This window comes from Emys orbicularis, chromosome 1 (genome assembly GCF_028017835.1).
Source record: "Emys orbicularis isolate rEmyOrb1 chromosome 1, rEmyOrb1.hap1, whole genome shotgun sequence".
Lineage (NCBI taxonomy): Eukaryota > Metazoa > Chordata > Testudines > Emydidae > Emys > Emys orbicularis.
The window spans coordinates 329,907,152-329,929,207 of NC_088683.1; the positions used below are offsets into that span (position 1 = coordinate 329,907,152).

Genomic DNA, 22,056 nt, shown 5'->3' on the forward strand with positions numbered 1-22,056 from the left:
CTTTGAATGAGTGCAAGGAATCATCCATCTTCTGATGGAAGAGGTGTGATTCAGCAAAAGGGAGGTCCTCAATTGTGCTCTGTACCTCCCTAAGGAAGCCCGAGGAGTGTAACCAGCATTCCCTCCTCATGACAATTCCAGTTGCCATTGTACACGAGAATGTCTGCAGAATCAACCGCAGCCTCAAGTATAATTCTAGCAACCCACTTGCACTCCTCCAAAACAGCTTGAAAGCGGGCACAATCTTGCTGCAGTAGCTTGTCAACAAAGTCCACTGTCTGGCCAATGCTGCATCCCAAAGTCCTTAATCATAAGAAATTACTACAAAATCAGTAAAATCCTATGTACAAGAATAAAAAAACAGTTTTTCTGTAAAGTTTAGAAAGTACGTCACCAAGGATGAGAGAACAGCAGAAGCTCCAACTCAAACCACGCAGCACTGAGAAGGAACTGAAGGCATGGTCCGTCCACCCTGCCCTTTATCACCTCAGGCGAAATCCTGAGACAGTACAAGGGCACATGCGTGGACCAATGGATACTATTACTTTGAAAAGCTCTGGCTCTGGGCTCCTGGTGCATAACCCTTAGTGGAACACAATAGGGACCATCACTTGAAGATGATGACAGAGGTCTATAAATTCACAAGTAGTGTGGAGGAAGTGAATAAGGAAGTATTAGTTATCCTCTTCACATAACACAACCCATGAAATTAATAGGCAGCAGGTTTAAAACAAACAAGGAAGTACTTTTTCACACAACGCACAATTAACGCGTGGAACTCATTGCAGGAGATGCTGTGATGGCCAAAAGTATAACAACATGATCAAAAGAGATTTAGATAAGTTCATGGAGGATAGGTCCATCAATGGTTATTAGTCAAGATGGTCAGGGATGCAACCCCATGCTCCTCGTGTCCCTAAACTTCCAGCTGGCAAAAGCTGGGACTTAATGACAGGGGATGAATCACTCGAGATTATCCTGTTCTGCTCATTCCCTCTGAAACATCTGACAGTGGCTAGTGTCAGAGACAGGATACTGGGCTAGATGGACAAGTATGGGTGTTCTTATGTTATAACAGTATGTATCACAACCAAAAAGACTATGAAGCCAGACCATAAAGACTATTTCATTCAGAACATTTGTTGAAAGAATAGCAGAAATACCTCTTGGAAAATCAATTTCAATATCGAGATCTGGTTCATACGGAATATCAGGCAAGCTTGTCTGCATCTCTGTATCAGAGTTTAGCAAGTCTGTTTCAATTATTACACCTGTAATTAAATTAAATAAAATTATATTACCATTTAACAGTTAATTTTCATTTTGTGGCTCTGCCAAGACAGTGCAGACACTGAATTCCTCCTCACATACTCACTGCAGGATGATGTCAAATCACCAGCCCAGATTTTCCAATTCTGGAGCGCTCTATTCTGCTTCTCCAGTATGACTCCTTCCCAGCTAGAAAGATATGTTAGCCTACTCTGCCCTGCTTAATTATGGAGAATCTCTTGTCGAAGTCCAGGTTTGTAAAGCTCAGGACCTGTGTAATCTAGGCTGTCTCAACCAGCTACAGAAAGCAAATTAGCATGAAGTGGGAATATAATTTGTCTTTCTGCGGCTTTGCCTGCAACAGCACAGATCCTGGGCTTCTTTATAGCAGACCTTTTCAAAAACAAACAGGGAGGGAAAACAAGAGGATAAACCAGAAAAGGGAGAGGAGATGAAAGGAAACAGGAATCTTTGACCTCTTCCCCAGCTTCTGTCAGAGGTAGAGTTTCTGTGAGCACACAGAAGCTCTCCACAGTAAAATGCAGAGCACACAAGCTCTCCACAGTCAAAGGGCTCTGTCTGCAGACATTGTATGTTCTGTCAACAGTATCTAGTGAAAGAGCAAAGGGAACTTGAGGTGGCAACCTTGCAAAGCTTGTCCAGGAACACCTTCAACTCTCCAGTTGAGGTGGTGGCCCTGGTTCTGGTTTCGTGAGCGTTAAGTTTTAATGGACATGGACGTTCTGCAGCCTTGTAAGCCTCCTGTATCCCAGCCATAAAACATTTGTCCATATCGTCTCTAGATAATTTGCAGAAATAGCTGAAGAAGTCTGGGAAAAAAGCTTCCGGAGACCTCTCAAAAGCTTTTTAGGTTACTGTTTGAAGGAGAGTTTTTTTCTGGTAAAATTTAGAAGCCACAAACATATCATGATACGTGGGGAGAAAAAAAAAAAGTGTGCATGGCAGGAAAGTTTGCAGAAATTCCTCTCCTAGTGAAAGTCTTGAATCATCTCATCCTCGGAATCTGAGGATGCCTCAGAGAGAGTTTCTCTCCCCCTTCAGGTGAGCTGGCAGGGGGGACGGGAAGAAGGTGGGAAAGCAGTTTCACTGTCACAGCCCCAGAAATTGCATCAACTGCTTCCTCATTCTGCTTCAGGGAGAGACTCTGCTTTTGCAGGTTTTCATAGATTCTAAGGCCAGAAGAGGCCATTTTGAACATCTAGTCTGACACCCTGTATAGCACAAGCTATAGAACTTCCCCAAAATAATTCCTAGAGTGTATGTTTTAGAAAAACATGCAATCTTGATTTAAAATCTTGATTTAAAAATTTAGAATCCACCACAAACCTTGGTAAAAACTGTTGCAATGGTTAATTACTGTCACCGTTAAAAATTTACCCCTTATAATGAGTCTTTAGGCACCCTGAGAGGCTGATTTTGTTCCTCACAATTGCAAAAACTGTTTCAGCCACTGCCTTGCTCCACTGAGATAGTGAATTTTTCCCTCAGCTAATAAATAATGTAAGGTGTCTACAGGAAAGTGCTACTGCAAAAACAACAATTAATTTGTTCTTTCTTTAGCCTCCATTGATTGATAGATAAATGGTGGTTGGACCCAGCTGAGAAGTCACTTTCCTGCATTTGTGGTTTTTTTAAATGAAGCAGCAGTCCAACTAGAGATGTAAAGGAAGGAGCCCTACAGAGTGAGAAAATCCTGGGTGACAATTTGTCATCCTCCTGGCTCTAGGAGCAAGTGAGGAGGAGGATTCCAGCATCTACACGGCTGCCAGCCAAGCCACAGAACAGATTTCTAAAAGTTACCTGCATCTCAAATACGATGAAATATTCTAGAAATTTGTTTAAACAGGTAAAGTTTCCAATTAATTTTAGAATTCACAAATAATTTTGAATTTAATTACTGTAATATAAGAACACTATAGATACATACACACAAAAGTAAAAACACATGAATTCAAAGGCCAAAGCAACAAAACATACTGTTCAGATCCGTAGTCTCTGTTTTTCCATCATCTTCAGGCATCATCTCAGCTATAGTCAGTAGCTCAGCTTCCAGAGGATTTGAAGGAACTTTACCCCTCAGCTCTTCTATTGCTGCAAGGATCTTCTCATTGCTATCCAGAGTGGTGGGCAGAAAAACTGGAACTGGCACCTAAGCAGATAGGAATGAATAACTCTTTAAAAATTTCGTTGTTAACAAATGATTACCAATGACGTAGAGTTAAATACAGAAGCTTTACATCTATCTTTTAAAAGACTCAATAGTCCAGGGCTTAGGAAACGGTGCCCTCATTAAGGTTTAGCAGAAAAGCCAACAGTTGATAAGACGGTTGAAAAACCATGAATACAGCTGACCAGAGTGAAAAAAAGAGGGACAGAAATGCTATGAGAAGTACTGTAGTACAATTTAGTGGTGAGAATAAAGAACAGTGCCAGGAGACTCCTGACTCCTAATCCCAGGTCTGACTATCTACCTACTCTTTGTGGCCTTGGACAAGTCATTACCCTCTTTTGGTGGCCTCAATTTCCCCATCTGTAAAATGTGGAAAATTCTTTTTACTTTCCTAGTCAAAGAAGCGTTGTGAGGATTATCACTTGAGTAAATCACGTAGAAGATGTAGAATGCTATGTAAATGGTAACTATTAAGAAGCTTAATTTGCTAGAAATTTTGAAATCCAAATCTTATCCTGGTTTCCACTGCAACCCTGTCATTCCCTCTTTGCTTCTACTCCCTCCTGCTAGTCTCCCTCTGCCATCCCTCACAATCTTTCACTTCCCCATCTTTGACCACCCAGCAGAGATGCACCAGTCAAAACTGTTGCTGGAGCAAAACAACACTGTAAGAGCTTACGTATATGCAAGCAGGCAGGTTGCTTACTGAAGAATGGTGAGGAAGCTGAAGTATCACTAGCAAAGTACTGTTCTACCTAAAAAAAAAGTGCTGCAGCACCACTCAAGCAACACAGTACTAATGACTGTAACATGCAAAATAATTAATAATACAAATTATTCTCTTAGCTAAAGTTGAATGCAATTCAGCTTAAAAATAAGGCATGACTTACTGGAACGGGAACCACTGTCGGAACGGGAACATTTTGACTATACATGTGCATAGGCACCGGAACATAAACAGGTACAGGAACAGGCACTGGGACATATTCTTTCTTCCAATCATCTTCTATAAAAATAAGCCAAATTACAGAAAGGCACTTAAAAGTCTCTTACAAGAATAGCTTGGAAAAGTTAAACTTTCTGTAGCATATTTCAAGCCAATATAATTCAAATACATTAAAGGTGAAATGAACGAACTGTTACTTCTACTAATATTCACTAGTTACCTGTCTGACAACATTTTGTCTGCATGTGAGGTTTACAGTATGTAGCTTTTGTCATTGTCAAAGGTTTGCAAAGAATTGCCTTGTTCTTCATCTCTTTGTTAAGTGTTGGAGAAGGGGGTGGCACTGAACCCTACAGACAAGCAAACAATTGCATCATTATTGATTTGTTACAGTTTTTGATTTCAGATACCAGTCAATATTTGTGTTCTAAACATTTATAAGTCCTGGAAAAGAAAGCAAAACACAGCAGCACCGGTGACTGCTCTTTAGTTAAAAGTTGTTTTGTATTTCTAAATGAGCTTCTTCTGTCAGAAGCATAATACACCTGTATTTTATTTGCTCTGGGCTAATACTTTCAGAATTAACTTTTAAATTTTAGTTTAAACTACAACATTGACTTCACTGCTGTTACATTATGAAAGCATCAAGAAATTGACTTGTTGGTTTACAACTTTTAAAAGCTCTAGCTTTAAACTACTTTATTAAAAACAACACAATTGAAAGGCTCTAGGCTTAAAATTTGACCTTCTTTAGAGGTATAATAATCCATAACGAAAAGTCTTCAATTCTAATTTTTATTTTTAATTTCAGCATTCCACTGCTGTTTTTTTATCCTAAAAATATGCAATATGGGCTCTAGAGCAGTAATCCAACTCTATTTCTAGAAATGCACTAAAAGTGATGATCAATAAATCAAGGTGGTTTTGCATGACAGAACACTACATAAGTTTCAATTGCTGTTAAAAATAAACCCACTGATGAACAGAGTTCTCTTCAAAGCAGGTTTTCACCTATACATGGCAGTGTGAATTAAAATCAGTAGAGGAAATACTTAAGACTTACAAATGGATATTATAAAATAGTAAAATATTTAAAAAAATACTACAATAGTTGGCAATGTACTTCCTAACAAGTAAAGGTTAAGTAATGAGGGCTTTTAGCTGCTTTTTATTTTAAAACTGTGGACTGAATCAATGCGTCTAGAAGCAGTTTTCTATGTATGTGCTCAGAAATTTTAATCAAGATGGCTTATGGTTGACATCTCCAATTACTACAGAAATCCCTAAAAGTTTAATGCATACACATTTATACATAAACTAAATATAAATTAAGATAGACATATATAATAAATTAACATTTAGCTCTATACAAGCCTAAATATATTTTTCTATAACAGTAAGGAATCTGAAGGAGATCATCTATTCTAGTTGGAAAATAAGCATCCCGAAGATCTCAACAAGAGAGAGAAAAATAAATTAGTGTGAAATTAAAACAAGGTAATCTGGAAGAAGAGACCATTATTAAACCCCCTTTTTGTGACAATCTGATACAACCTAGTAAAATTCAAACTTGAGGTTACTCCATGCTCCATTCATGCTGTGCCTTGCTCTCCGCTACACAGGTATCAGTCCTGCAAAAAGTTACTCAGTTATTCCCACATACAGTCTAAATGTAGTCAATGGGACTCTGTGTAGCAGTGACTGTACTTCTGATAATAACTATTTGCATAATCAGAGGGACTTTCTGCCTTTCCACAATGGGTCATAACCTTAAAATGCTAATTAATCAGTGGTTTTTTTCCCTTCTGCATTTATTATATACACCTATTCATTAGGAACACAAAACATACAAAAACTATATTTTCTTGTGAATTATCTTTAAAGGGATACTCTCATGTAATTCAGCAAGAAAATACCCAGTAGTTTGTTTTAGTGGAAGTGATTTAAAAAGACATATGAATACAATTTTGTTTTTATAACTTAAGCTAGCCAATTTAGTTTCACTGATCATGATGACAAAAAACAACAAAAACCCCAAAGTTGGATTAATGTTTTCTATTTTAATCATTTAAAAATGTTACTTATTTTGTTGGTGTTTCTTTAAAAGTTCAAATTGTCATTTTAATATATCTAATTATATTTTATATACTTACTGTCATTTTTGTTCGGGAAATTTGACAACCCTGATCTAAAATGTAAAGAGATTCAAAATTAACAGTGTTTATTTTATCAGTTTATATAAAAAGTACATAAAATAAATTTTCAACAACAAAAATTAAGACGGTTACTTTATCACAGTATTACCGGACAAGCACAGCCAACTGCTTATGACAGTTGTGTTCAGTCCTAGGCCCAGGCTACACACAGAAATTACACCCTTTTAACTACACAGGTTTCTAAATCCACTGAGTTAAATCAGTGCAATACCCATGTGAGCTCACTCTCGATCTGGTTTAAGACTACCTTATTTCAATTTATCTTAAATTGAGCTTAATTAATAGTGACCACTCAGATTTAAAAGTGTACACACAAAGATGCTGCAGCAATCTGAATGAATTGATTTAAAAACTGATTTAACTAAACTGGTGTCATTCCTGTGTGCAGACAAGCCCCTAAGTATCACTATGATCTCCACATGCACATGAGCTTCCTGCTCTTTCTAAGGATCTAGCTGCCTCCTTGTATTAAAGCAAGAGAGCATTGTGCAATTCAAAAAGATGTTGCAAGTTGAGTTCCCACGTGAGAAAAACATGTTTTTAATGTTTTCAACTCTAATCCCTGGTATCCCCCCTTCTCCCCATGATCTAAGGATACTTGGAAAGGAAAAGACCCCAAAGTACAAGGAAAGAAACTGGGAGTGAGGGAGGAAGAGCGGGTTCCCTGCCCCCTATCCACCATATTAAATGCAAAATTACACTGGAGCTGAAGAGAAGCTAATATGAGTGCAAGTGTGTTCTACTATTCCCTCTCCTCTTGAGATTACTTGGTTTCTTTAACCAGTGTTTGGCCTCAGAGCCGACCTTCAAACTGTGACGTTTGTAGTACAAGTAAGTTTTCTATATGAACAAACGTACAGTAAAGGGCAATTATTTAGCATGATCCGCTGGGAATTAGTCTCTTTTTTCTTTAACATTAAACAGAAATTGTGTGTTTAATTCTACCCATGCAATGTACTGAATACCTGTCCACAGAATCAGAATAATTGACAAGTTACAGAACTTTTCACTCTCAAAACAGGCAATAAAACAAAAAGCTAACATTAAAAATCCAATACAAATGGCACAATAAGCAAATTTCTGACAGTAAAACAAATGTTTGGACAGTGTCTAGCACAATGGGGCTGGTGCCTCTAGGATTTATCGCAAGAAAAATATATAATCTCATCAATTTCTGATTTCTCATTTAACAGAAGTCTCTCCTTTGTAAATACAAGTTCATATTGCTTGTAGATGTCATCTGAGTGAAAAATATTGAGCCACACTTGAAATTTGTAAATAAAAAAAAATGTCCTTTCAGAATAATAAATGTATAGTTCTGCTTTTATGATCTATGAAACATCACATACCATACTGCAAATTTTCAGGTCCTTTTTGTGTTGCCATATTAGGTTCATTTTGTTGACAGTAGAAACGCAGTAAGCAGTGCTGATCACAGAAATGTTTCATTTCTCCACGCCACTGTACTTTCTCTTTGAGAGTTCCTTGAGACTTACAACAGTCACACCTGGCAGCCTTAACAGAAAGGGAGATTTTGACATTTTTTAAAGAAAGAAACCTCAGAAAAAGAACTAATCATTTTACATTTTAAAAGGATACTTAATGATGAGGCTATTTATCATTGATTCTAGAGTACTTTTAAACAGTTAAGTTTCATTTTCAACTGAGACAGCTACTTTGCTAGTTCCACAACATTTGTGTTACCTTCTGATCTGTACGTATAGATACATTAGTCATTTGGTTTTCAACTATATAAAACTGAAAAAAGGATCAACAGGCGTCATTTGTTTACATGTTTTTAAGTCCATAAAACTAGCTCATCTCTGCATATTCAGCAAGATATCTATATGTCATGGAACCATTTTTAACAAAGTCCACTGAAACACTCTGCAAAACAAGAGAGGACGACAGAGATTGAGACCTCCGTAAGGATTCTTTCCAATCCACAATGAAATAGTAATTAAGCAACAATATTGTTGTCCAATGTTTTGTATTTGAATTATATTGTGAGCTCCTTGGTGAAGGGACCTTGTGTCTTTATCTACTTTGTGCTATAGCAGTAGTAGTAAAATTGTTATAAATAATAAATATTAATATGATTGTTTAATTTAAGTTTCACCAGTTTTAGAGCAATACAAATATATATTTTGCAAATCTAACAGGAAGCTCAAGTTGCCATTTCAATGTTTCTGGTCAGGAACCCAATGATTAGCACATAACTCAAGCTCCTAAATGGAATCTTGTAGGTCTCCACACTTAGCTTTGCATTATATTATGTATACATCAGACAGCATGACAACTTTACTTGGGCATCTATGCCACCCAAAGATAGGTTTCCTTTCTAATAAATAAAGCTTCCATTGAAGTGAATCAGTCACACTAAGTTATAATATGAATGTTGATGGTGCCAGTTGCAGTCCCTCAGCAAGCAAGCAAATCCTCATAACCACAATGCTCTTCACATCTGTTGACACCTGCGTGCCAAATGATACTAAAAACAGAGGAGGGAAAATACAAGGTTTAAGGGTACTTAAACCAGATAGATCTGTTGAATGAGATACACTGGAAAACCCATTTAAAGCAGTACACAGTACAACAGATATGATAATTGGTCAAGAGACATATAGCACTGAAGTTACATATGAGGATCTGATTGCTGAGGAATTGAAATTTGCACCATTAGTGTTCACAGGGTAATGAGAGAATGACACCAGGCCAATTAGTTAAAGCACAAAAGAGACTAAGTGGTGTGTGTTTACGTGTATGTGTATCAGGTACAGTATTTAGTCTCTTCTGCTTGAATTAGCGGCTTGGTGTCATTCTCTAGTGACCCTGTGAGAATTTCTGTGGAACATAAAATTTGAGCCAAGATTTTGAAATATTAAGGTGCTTATCTATGGACTTAGGAATTGAATTTTAGGCATCTGTTTTTGAAAATACTTGCATTAAAAGTGTTTCTAACCCTTCTAGATGTGACTCAATGCAAGCACTCTCTTTCAGGGTCAACAGAAAGATTGAAACATTAGTTCTGAGAGTTGCAAACTGCTCCATTTCTCTTCAACAGGTGTTAATTCATATGCCTCTTAATGCTACTATTACACTAACTTCTCAGCTGACCAGTTTAGTAGAAAGATCCATCTACTTTGGACTTGTAGATGGAGCTTGACGATAGCAGCACACCTTTCTTTCCCCCCATCTGATTCCTCATTGCAAATATAAGGAACCAGATCTTGCAAAATACAATGGAAGTGTTCTTTCTGCTGATAATTTATTTCTCCCTCCTTGCTCTTCTCCCCCTCAGTGAAATCTTTGACATATGGACCATTCTACCCTCTAGGACTGCCCCATAATTACTTTATGGGGAAACATTTGTTTCTGCTTCTACCTATCGAGCTATACTGTCTCTGGCAGGAGCTCCAACTTCGTCCCAAGATGCCTTTCTCCATAGTGTTCCTCAAGGTTCAATTTTCATCTCCACGATTTTCTACCTTCTTTTATCTTTACACCTCAGCTATCTCTTTCACACTAGTTACTCAATCCCACATAGCCTTCTACACTTTTAATAACTCCTCCCTATAAACACCCTTTCCCTGAACCAAATACATTTGCACCGTTGTCTCAAACAATTCTGTTTCCTCTCTCTCCCGTTTCCCTTCCTTCCATCTATCTCTATCTAGAACATTAGCATCTTTGACCGGGAATTCCCAGAACTATTTGCATATCTGCCTATCATCACTTTCCCAATATTGTCCGTCTATGCCTCAGCCTTGGCTCCACCTCTGCTGAAATCTTTATCCATTCTTGACTCCCTTCTTGCCTTGATTGTCATAGCTCCCTCCCCAAGTTCCAGTTCTCTAACTCCAGCATGTACAAAACAGTGTTGTCTGCTTTCTCACGTGTACAAAGTGTAAACACATTATTATCCCCAGTCTCAAACTATACTTGTCCTCACTGGGCTTGAGAATAGTTTTCAGTTTCTCTTCTAAAAAACAAATGTGCTTCATGAACTTGTTCCAAACTGCTTCGGGTCCTTCAGTCTCTTTGCCGCCCCTCGTTCATGCTACATTCACTTCCTCTCTCTGACATCTTGCCTTCTGGAATAGTTTACCTATGTCTTTGCCCCTGCAACTCTCAAACTCCTTTCAAGTCTCAGTTCAACGTGTATCTTTTCTCCCTTAGCTATGCTTAAATTTTCAACCTATTTTTCTACCTTCTTTTATTTAACACTGTAAACTGTATTCAACTCTAAAGCATTTTATAATACTGCTTGTATGAAAGACCACACACACAAAGAAGTTGTGATGTATAGTATACTCAGTCAACATTTGAAATAATTCCTCTCAATACCTTCACTGTTATCACTATACATGATTAGCCCAATCATTAACCCATGGTAAATTTGAGTCACCCTCTAAATATGGGCACAAGCTATAGTCAAAGAAAAACCATTTTTATTTCTAACTTAGGGCTTGTCTACACTGGCACTTTACAGCGCTGCAACTTTCTCGCTCAGGGGTGTGAAAAAACACCCCAATGAGCGCAGCAAGTTTCAGTGCTGTAAAGCGCCTGTGTAGACAGTGCACCAGCGCTGGAAGCCGCGCTCCCAGCACTTGTAGCTACACCCTTTGTGGAGGTGATTTTTTTAGAGCGCTGGGAGAGCTCTCTCCTAGTGCTCTGCCGCGACTACACAGGCCACATTGCCAGTGTAGACTAGCCCTCAGAATTGAGGAAAACCCTTTAAGTTATCATCCTTAGTTTTCTCAGCCAGTGCTCTTTTACAGTAAAATCAAATTACTTTATTGGAACTGTGGCCAAGTGTCACAAATCAACTAAGTAAGATTACCTTTTATATTCTCATCTACACAGCTACTCTTTTGAATTATATCCAAACCACTGCTTTTGCATCAATAGATGTAATTACACTGATATATTAGCATAAAGGGATTCAATAATTTAGGGAGTTGGCGTCAGGATACAAAATCCTTCACTTTCAGATCACACTTTTCTGACTAGATAAGTATCCATATTGCAAGAGCTATCACTACATTTGGCACTGACAAGCTTGTAGGTCTCTCAGCAAAGAATGATGAGGACTGAGCTACTCTTACCCTTCAAATCTCCAGATCTGGGTTGACTCGTGATAGAGTTGGACAGGGTGGGGACCTTGACATACAGCTGCCTTTGCCATACTTGCTATCTGAAGAGAGGATTTTATCCTCCAGGGTTGCTATTCTGAGGCCTCTCGTGAGCATTAATTTCATGTAAAAATTAAGAGGCCCCTAACCTGCTAATTATAATACACATGAGAAATGTTTCCAGTTTAAAAAAGTAGACAACAAAGGAAATGGAAATAAACTCTTGTTTAATGAACATAATGCTGGTATTAAACATTATTAGGTCATTACTACTTATTTTACTAACTAAATATATTTAAATTTCTTGAAACTCCAGTATAACATTGGACATTGCGTAAGTGAGACTAACAACTCAAGCATCAATAACTGTTCTTTTAACCTTTTTAAAGACAAAACAGCAAATGAAGTACAAATCGGGGGGGGGGGGGGGGAGGAAGAGAAGGGGTCAACATCTGTCCATTCTTTCTTCCTACATTTTAAAATTATCTTTAAGATTATCCTTTAGTTAGGAAAGGATATTAACTAACAGTTAAAATTTATATAATGTAACTGTAGAATGCAAAAAAACACAAAAGATACATGCAGTGGCCTTTTTTTAAATTAAAATTTTAATAAAAAAAAAAAGACATTTGGCAAGTGTAGGCAGAGAGAGACTTTCAGCAAGATGTACGAATTTCCAAAAACCTGTGAATGTATGCATGTCTTCCCCACTGAAAAACCCAAACTTTATAACCATAACTGAATTAGGAAAAGGCATTAAGTAGCATAAAAAAAAAAATGCAACTGCAACAATTAACAATTCAACAGTGTTACCTAACACTAATTTTCACTCAGAAGTGTAAGGTCCCAAAATATAAAAATATCTGACAAAATTTAAGATCAACAATACTATCAAAAGCATCTAATTACCAATAAGGCTGCTTAAATTACATTGCCTTTCCCACACCACGGTACCAAGGCAAAGCCACTATAATGAAAATTTCAGTTCCTTGTATCACAGTAAGTACAGCAATTCTTTCAAGCAGACTTATTGGCCCATCTAAGGCATATCCTTATCACACAGATAGAAGTGCATCTGAAATAATAGTTTAAATAATTCCCAAACCCAAATCAGAATCCCATCTCCATGGAAGTTTGGATTTTTTAAGCCAGTCAGGTGAATGCCCAACCAAGAGATTGGTTCAAGTATAGCAGGGCTGCAATAGATTTTCATATCAGTAGGCACTTCTTATATATGGGATAAATTTGAATTCCTTACAAAACTTATTCATCCAATTAATATAATGTATTAAATAATGTCTGTAGTACCTTTTTTTAAACCTGCAGCCAGTTTTTAGCCTCAATCTTTTACAGGAGACAGCACAGGAAAAAACATCAACACAGTAGTCTGCAGTGGTATTCTTTCAAGGATTCCTAACTGTACCCTACATATATTATTCTAAATAAAGACTGTACAATATTTGGCTGTAAAACCTCTGGAAACTGCCATTCAAAAATATCAAATATCTCTTCAGATTTGGTTCTATTTGGAAGGCTTATCATCTTGGATAACTGGACTGTACCCAGACCTCTAATATTTCATGTTTTTTATTGCCTTACTTCCAGGCTGTGTAGACAATTTTGGAAAGGTGATGAATTTTGTAATCCTTTGTTTTTTGCATTGCATCCACAAGTGTAGCTCTTGTTTTGGTATATCAAAGTAGTTTTCCAGGCTGTTCACACCAGAGATCAAATATTTTATCCATGGTACCAATGGCAAGTTAAACCCAGTCCAATTTCACTTTAACTTCTTTCCCAAAAGCTCTTAAGGCATAATCTTGGCTGGTTGTGCATGACAAAGTAGTTAAACGTCCAGGGAATTAAAAAAAGAAGTCATCACATTTGCTTTACACTTTTATAAGAAATCCATTTGGTCTCATTTTTCCACTTTGGCATCCTTTGCACTGGGAAATACTGAGCAATTAAAGCCTCTGAAGTTCACAAACAGGGGAAGAAGGGGACAGGCAAAAATAGAAACAAAGAGAAAGAACTCCGTTAACCTAATTTATCATCAATCTATTTGAGGTACCAGTCAGCTACCATTAATGTTTTTTTTTTACCAACATTTTGAATATAAATTAAAATAATTTTTGATTGGCAAAAGTATTTCTATCAATTGTGGATGAAGCAGCTTTTTTTGCAACTGTAAAGTAACAAACATATTGCAGTTCTTTATTAGTTTTTTTAGTAAACTACTTGGCAAGGGAAACTTGGGTTATAGACAGGTAGAAATGCTGCTCTAAGTTATGAGAAAACTGAAATGATGGAAAGAACATTTGATTATTGTGTTGCAAATGCTGTGCTGAAGTAAGCCATATTTCCTAGACAGTCCTTGAACATATCCTCAAGTGCATTTTGTCTTTTTACACTTTGGAGCTCTTGGCAAAAATTCTAAGTTACTTGCCTTGAAGTACCAGTCTTGAAATTTTTTACAGCACTCTTCACTGCAGAAATCTCTTATTACACCATCAAGTTCCTTAGTAGCTCCCTTTTTACAGAGTTGTGAGCAGTAATTACAAGTAACACATCTCAATCCTAACCGTCTTGCAAAATCTTGTTTATATAGCAGCTTGCATCCTGGAAAAAAGTTTTAAAAGTTAAAACAATGCTTAGGAACAGAGTCATTTTTATAGATTTTTTTTTCAGAATCAGTTAAAGTTACAAGATATATTAAAACTGAAATAGCAGTAATAGCAAAAAAGTTGGTGCTTCAGACAAATTCAGGTTACACTGTACACTATTATCTAAACTATCAAACTTACCTGAATATATCCCCTGCACAACTTTAAGGTTACATATAATTCTTTGTATTCTTATCTCACAATATGTAACGCTGTGGCTGCTTATCAGCATTTAAAAACTCAAATATCACAAGTAGCCATGGAGTTGTATTTAGTTTTTGCCTTTTACATAAGCCCCCACAAAAATCCTTGGCTATGGGTATGTCTAGACCATGATAAAAGACTCACAAGCAGGGCCACGGCAGGCCCAAGTCAGACAGCTCAGGCTCATGGGGCTTGGACTGTGGGGCTATAAAATTGCAGTGTAGATGTTGTAGGCTCAGGTTGGAGTCCAGGCTCTGATACCCAGTGAGGGGACAGGATCTCAGAGTCCAAGTTCCAACCCAAGTCTGAATGCTTACATTGCAATTTTATAGTTCTGCAGCCCAAGCCCCGCAAGCCAGAGTCAGCTGACGCAGGCTCTGAGACTCAGTGCCGCAGGTTTACCACCACAGTGTAGACATACCATTAGAGTTACTATTGCTCAGGTGCATTTCCTTAGAATGCAAACAATAAAAAGAAAAGCATAGACTAAAACAATATTCACACTTTATACAATATAGTGAGCTTCAAGCATCAGCTCGCTATCATCACTACACTCACCCACATTAACACTCCAATAATCTATGTAACCCGTTCATTTTCAGTCTAACAGTACTGTCACTCAACACACAGAACCAAGAACTGAAAATCACATTGCAATACATAATCTGAACTCAAAGCTGGCAACTGGTTATTTTGTCATATAATTATCAGTATACACCTGAAACTGTATGAATATATGAATTAACAACAAAATTTTTATATGGTTTTGTTTATTATGTTATAGTACTTTAGATTTTTTTTGAATAATGTAGCCACAGCTCCAAGTACTCTAACAGCATGCTGGACCTGGATTCTTCAGTCATCTGGTGCAACAGACTAGAAAATTCTGTCTTAATTTCAATTAAAAGGAGGCTTTTAATGCTTTAAATATGAAAAAGACTAAGACAACAGCCATTATGTTGTTTATTTTTATATTAAATTCTACCTTTTATGCTGTCCCCACATTTTCAGTTTTCAATATGCCACAGATTTCTGTCCTGACAAGGAATAAATGCATCATAAAAGTTGTCATGGGAAGCTGGAGGTTTTGGCAGCTGAGTAGGGGACATTTGGGCTTTTGACACCTGGGGAAGCAAAGGTGGCAGTTTGGGATTGCTGTATAAATGCATTAGCTGCATGTAACTGCCAGAATGATCAACACTAAAATAGTTAACGTTAACAATGAAATGGTCATCTTCACACACTCCAAAGTTAACAATCCATTGGGATGATTGAAAATTCACATCTATCACACTGTTCAGGCGATTTGTAGACACAGGAAAACAACATTGCATTGTTCTACAGCCAGTTCAAATTTTTCAGGTTATTTTTCAATACCACAAGGGCACTGTTCTGTGGCAAAAATTAACCAAGAGATGGAGTCAATGGCTGCGGAATACATTTTTTACTGAGTTTTTTCATCAGTTGATCTCAAGAGCTTTACGAGGAGGTCAGTATCATTAACCTCATTTTACTTAAAGGGGAAAATGTGGCACAAAGGCAAAGTGATTTGCCCACGATCACACAACAGGCCAGTGGCAGCACTGGAATTAGAACACAACTATCCTGAGACCTTTAGGCCATATTTCCTCATAGTAAACAACAGAACTTTGTGCTTATAGTAAGTCAAGAAATTTTGAATATGTAATAAAATGTGTTTTCTCTCTGGTGCATAATGTGGAAATGCTATTATAACTTAATTATTAAACAATATTACATTGGATGACTGAGTTAAGGTTGTGCATTGTGGTGTGACTTGGTGACATTGGATCACATGGTTCTCTCTTAGAGCCCTGATTTTGAAGTCATTAAGAGGTAAATAGGGGCCCCACAATTCCATTTTTATAGTCAGTTTACATAGTACAACCACATTTTACGGCACTTCCACCAATTTTGATACATTACCATTTATCATTATCTTTTATTTAATGAGTCATTAAAGGTATTTCTACACTGCAATAAAAGACTCATGGCTGGCCCAGGTCAGCTGACTCGGGCTCAGGCTGAGGGACTATTAAACTGCAGTGTAGACATTTGGGCTCAGGCTGGAGCCTGGACTCTGAGAACCCGCAACAGAGGACTGTGCTGGAGCCTGAACTCCAGCCCAAGCCCAGATGTCTACAATGCAATTTTATAGTCCTGGAATCTGAGCCCTGTGAGCCCAAGTCAGTTGACCCGGGCCAGCTGCATCTGTGCTGTGGGTCTTTTAGACTATATTCATACTGTGATAAGACACTCAAATCCACAATGTTTCTACCCAAGATAAACTGATTTATTTTTGAGATATTATGATTTCATTAAACAGTATTGTTAGAGGGCTTTCCCTTCACCCTCCCACTTCCCTGGTTCTTGTCACGCAGACAGCAAACAGCAAAATATCAGAAGTCTGAAGTACAGACAATGTGATGTTAGTTTCCAAGCAAGCATATTCTGAAGCCCTTCATACCAGCCGGGCTTATCTCTATAGGCCGATAGAGTCTGTTCCCCAGTGCGCCATTCCCAGCTCTGCAGAGCATTTACACCGTGTGCCCCTTCCCAGCTCTGACGCCGCAGAGCCTTGCCTGTGTCCCTGTTCCCCATTTCCCCCCCTTAGCAAACATGATTCCAATTTCCGTTCCCCCCACTTCCTGTTTGACCCCAGTTTATATAGTAATATTCTCAGTTATACCTTAAAACCAATCATTTTACTGAAATTTAACTAACCAATCCTAACATATTGTAACATAATTCTCTAACCAATTATATACCAAAACCCTAATTAAGTTACACCTAGCAAAATTAATTAAACAGAAACAACCAGATAGATGAACAATAGAAAAGTAGGGGCCATAAAGATAAAACAATACAGAAATGAGAGTTTCACAACCACAACCACTGGTAAGTGATTTCTGCCCGACAGGATGCTATCAAACTAAGTTTTCTTTAACCATCTTAAGATTTGTTTCTTTATCTGGTGGTGATGGGCACCATCAGGACAGAATCGTCTTCCTAACAGCCCAATACCACCTTCTTTCAATGTGACTGGTTTGGAATGCGAGGATGTGACTATACGCTTCCCAGCTTATGGCTGCCCCTGCTGCTTAGCCAAAGGCCTTAGCCTAAGAACAAGGCCTCAGACTATCCTAGTGAGAGAAGGCCCATACACAGGTGGACGTGTGATTTTGATTCTTTGTTTTATTCCTCTATAACTAGCTAAGTGATAAAAATACACGTAAGTTCTTAAAGTATAGGCCTTTACAGGCAGGCCTGAATATCTATATCACTGGGATCGTGGCTCCCACTGGCCGCAGTTCGCCGCTCCAGGCCAATGGGGGGGCGGGGAGGGGGGAGGCGGGAAGCGGCGGCCAGCACATCCCTCGGCCCACGCCGCCCCCATTGGCCTGGAGCAGCGAACCGCAGCCAGTGGGAGCTGCAATCGGCCGAACCTGCAGATGCTGCAGGGTGCTTATCCTGGCGAGCCGTTTGCCAAAGGTTGCCGATCCCTGATCTATATTCTAACAAGTATCCAATGCTTCACTAAACTCCAAATATGCTGTATATTCACTGAATGCCAAATACAGTACAGATACATAATCACTTTTTTATTTATTCTAACTAAAAGGCAATCAAGTTAATCTGAGATGGATTATAGAAAATCTTGGGAGTTTAAGGACACAGGCAAACACAATAGAAAGATTTAGTTTCTATCAGCACATGTAATATGCTGTTGGCATAATTTTTAGAAGTGCTGAGCACAAATAAATCTCACTGAAGTCAACGGGAACTGCAGGTGCTCAGCACCTTGGAAAAAAATTAAATAATCACGGAATTCTAATACCCGGCAAAAATGTGAAACAGACAGCTTGCTTAGAACACAGTTACGCAATGAAGAATTTAGAACACTGCTTGCAAATAAATTAGACATGATCTTGAAGTGATGCTGTCGCCAAAAATACTATATACAAGGGGTATCACTAAAAATATTGGAGATAGTAATTGCCTTCTATGCAGACTTATTAAAGCTATGTTTGTGTTAAAAGGATTAGAGAGCAGAACCTATAGAAGGGATTATGGAAATATGATATGATTTAGAGACAATTAAACAATAATTACAAATACTTGAGTTACTAAATACATAATTGCTCTTCCTTAAAAATGGGATACGTCACTTTTAAGTAGTTTGGTTTAGAAAATATACTCTTCAATAGAAATAAATCCAATGCATTATCCCTGAAGATGTCAGTGTGTATATTCATAATTTACTAATCAACTGTTCAGTCGTGGAAAGTTTCTTACCTGATTATTTCTTTTCTGCTAGCAGTCTCTCCTACAAATCTGTGACATGTGGGGCTGTTCCCCTCCCCCCTGCAATTCCAGAAGCGGTTCAGCATTGCAGCATGGACTGTGCTGGCCACATACCCCCTTCTCCAGCTTTCTACCAGATGAGTAATTCCAAAGCTGCGTAGAAACCATCATAATATGACTGATAACAATAATATCAATGCCAGCTAGGACCTATGCACAGCAGGCTAATTGGCCCACAAACCGTACACAAATAAATATTGTCCCTTGACTACTGAAGTCACACCGAGGAGAGTAGAAATGTGGGAGATGCTGCTAGCAGAAAGGAATTTACCAGATAAGAAATTTTCCATTCTGCACCTCAACATCTCCCACAATTATGAGACACACGGGAAGAAGCAAGCAGTGAACATTAAGTAAGACGGGATAAAGAAACAGACTGAAGTAGACAAATCTCCCCTTGAAAGTAAATGCCTTCAGTCTATCACTATGAGGCTAATTCTTTAATCATTCTCATGACTCTTCTCTGAACTCTCTCAGCATCCTTCACGAACTACGGACACAGGAATTGGACACAGTATTCCAGTATCAGTCACACCAGTGCCAAATACAGAGGCAAAACAACCTCTCTACTCCTACTCCCCTGTTCACGCACAGCCTTTTTCGCCACAGCATTGCACTGGGAGATCATGTTCAGCTGATTATCCACCAAGTCTTTCAGAGTCACTGCTTCCCAGGATAGAGTCCCCCATTATGCAAGTATGGCCTACATTCTTTATTCCTAGATGTTCCTACACTTTTTCTGCCCACAATGTAGCTAGCGATCTTGTAATGTGGGCTCCGATTCCTTCAGGGATAGGTTCACCCAACAATTTATAAGCCTCCCACAAAACATAACAATCCATCTGGATGCTGGAAGTCCTTGGCACTTCAGGGGACAGGACATAAACAAGGAACCTGATCATCTTGTCCATTAGTGTGCTTGAGGCAGCTCATGTACCTCCAGATTATGCTACAGATTTTCAGTAGGATGCTGTGGCTTTGGACACATTGGTGGGAAGATTACTTCCCAGGAAACATGAAAAGACAAATCACTTTTGATACGAAAAATTCTGGGCTCGTTTGAACCACCTTGTCATCATAGAACACGCCCTGTGGTTCCTGCATGGATAGAGCAGCTAATACCGAGACTTGTCTGAAAACAGGATACTGACCAAGCAGCATGTTTTGAGTTAAAAATGGTGCAATTTAACCATTCAAAGGGGTGGGTAGTTAGGGCTTTGAGCAAAAGTGACTTAGGAAAGACTAGTCTGACCACAGGTCTAGCAAGCCAGAAATCTTGAGTGATTGTGACCCTTTGGGTGGTGGTTGAGGTTGTGCAGTGGTTGTAGAAGCACAGGAAGCCGTATATGTGGGGCTTTGAATCCTTTGCCTCTTACGTAGGAGTTCATATAACCACTGATGATAGAATGCTTAAGGAGGTGGTCTGGGTCTATAGGGTTGCTTATGATGTTTCCTCTTCAGGGCAGAGGTATTAATCCCTAAGGAACGTAAGGTTGTTTTGGAGTCTTTTAGAGTATGCAATCAGTCTTTGCATTAAAAAGGTTAGACTCAAACGGAAGGTCCTAGATGGAACTCTGGACCTCTCAGGGGAATCCCAAAGATTGTGACCATGACATACCCCTCATGACTGTAGCTATTGCAATGGCTCTAGAGGCAATATCAGATGTGTCAACCGCCACTTGAAGTGATGTCTGGCCACTTGCAAACCTTTTTCAATGAAGGCTTGGGACTGGCCCGGTCTTCCTGCCAAAGTTTGTCTTTAAACTCTGTAAATTTGGTATAATTAAAATAAATCATATTTTGCTAACAATGCTGGATTGTTAGCAACTCTGAATTGGAAACTAGCCGATGAGAATACTTTCCTATCCAAAAGTCTGGGGCGTTTAGCAACTTATCAATTAGTGTAGTCTTGGAGTATTGTGCCCTGGATCTTTCTGTAGCCACTTTCACTACTAAGGAGTTGGGCGCCAGATGGGTGAATAAGAACTCAGCCCCTTTAGCTAGTATGAAATACCTTATGTCAGCTCTTTTTCATGTAGAGATACAAGAGCCATGGTTGTGCCACACCAATCTGGTAGGTTCCAGGTTGGCTTGATTAACTAGAAGGGCCACCCTCAAAGGGCCAGAGGATGTCTAATAGGCCTATTAATGCATCTTTGACCTCTTCAAGAGGTATGTGAAGCCACCCTCTGCAACAATGGGTACAGTTTGTGAACGACGGGTGAACAGGATTATGAAGGAGCAATTGCCTCATCTGGAGAGGACAACAATATGCCATGCCAGTCAGAACTGGCTCCATCTCTTCCTTCTCTGCAAATTCTGATAGAACTGGCTGGTATTGGCTAGGAGAGAAGGATCAATGCGATTCCCTCATGGATCCCAGACTTCTACTGTATAGATCAGTGATTCTCAACCTATTTACCATTGTGGGCCAAATATGCGGCTCTCTCTGTGTTATGTGGGCTGCAGCCACACAATATATATATATATATATATATATATATATATATATATATACACACACACTACCTATATGGCCCTGAGGATGTCACATGGGTCGCAGCTGTGTGCTGATTGGGCCACCGGTATAGATCCTAAAGACCCCAGTAAAACCAGCAGGAATTGATTGAAGGAGGACCTCAAGACATTACCCATCAACAATCCCCTGCATAACCACATTCGGAAGGAGATGGGTAGGGTCCACTACCCTCCTGGGTCTCCGACCAGGTTTGTTTCCTTTGGGGAGGGAAGTCTCAGCTGGAGCATCAGATTCATTTGGTGAGATGACAGGGTCCTGGTTCTACAAGTGGCACTGACAGAACAACTAGCAGGAGGGTGTTAATTATGGCTGTGGTAGGGGATGATATTCTTCCCCTCAAGGTGGTTTCTACAAGCGTAGGGATATTGCTAAAAAGAACCAGACCTGATAGCAGGGGAAACTGGGTAGGACAAAAAAATGGTACCCTCCAGCAAGGTGGTGATTTTGGACCACCCTGTAGTCTGGGGTGCTCCTTCAGATGACTTGGTGGATCTGAGTAATCTGATGGTCTGG

The 22,056-nt window shown here is 38.8% G+C and overlaps 1 protein-coding gene across 2 annotated transcripts in view; it reads right to left on the bottom strand.

Moving 5' to 3' along the window:
* The window catches only part of ZMYM2 (zinc finger MYM-type containing 2), a 185,168-nt gene that overhangs the window by 29,247 nt on the left and 133,865 nt on the right, over positions 1-22,056 (bottom strand). For both annotated transcript variants that reach the window (XM_065420814.1, XM_065420807.1), the window contains 7 exons: positions 14,201-14,373; positions 7,972-8,137; positions 6,560-6,594; positions 4,627-4,756; positions 4,351-4,466; positions 3,268-3,439; positions 1,164-1,271 (listed from right to left, as the gene is read on the bottom strand). In XM_065420814.1, the coding sequence (XP_065276886.1) occupies positions 1,164-1,271; positions 3,268-3,439; positions 4,351-4,466; positions 4,627-4,756; positions 6,560-6,594; positions 7,972-8,137; positions 14,201-14,373 (900 nt within the window). The remainder of the gene's footprint in view (positions 1-1,163; positions 1,272-3,267; positions 3,440-4,350; positions 4,467-4,626; positions 4,757-6,559; positions 6,595-7,971; positions 8,138-14,200; positions 14,374-22,056) is intronic.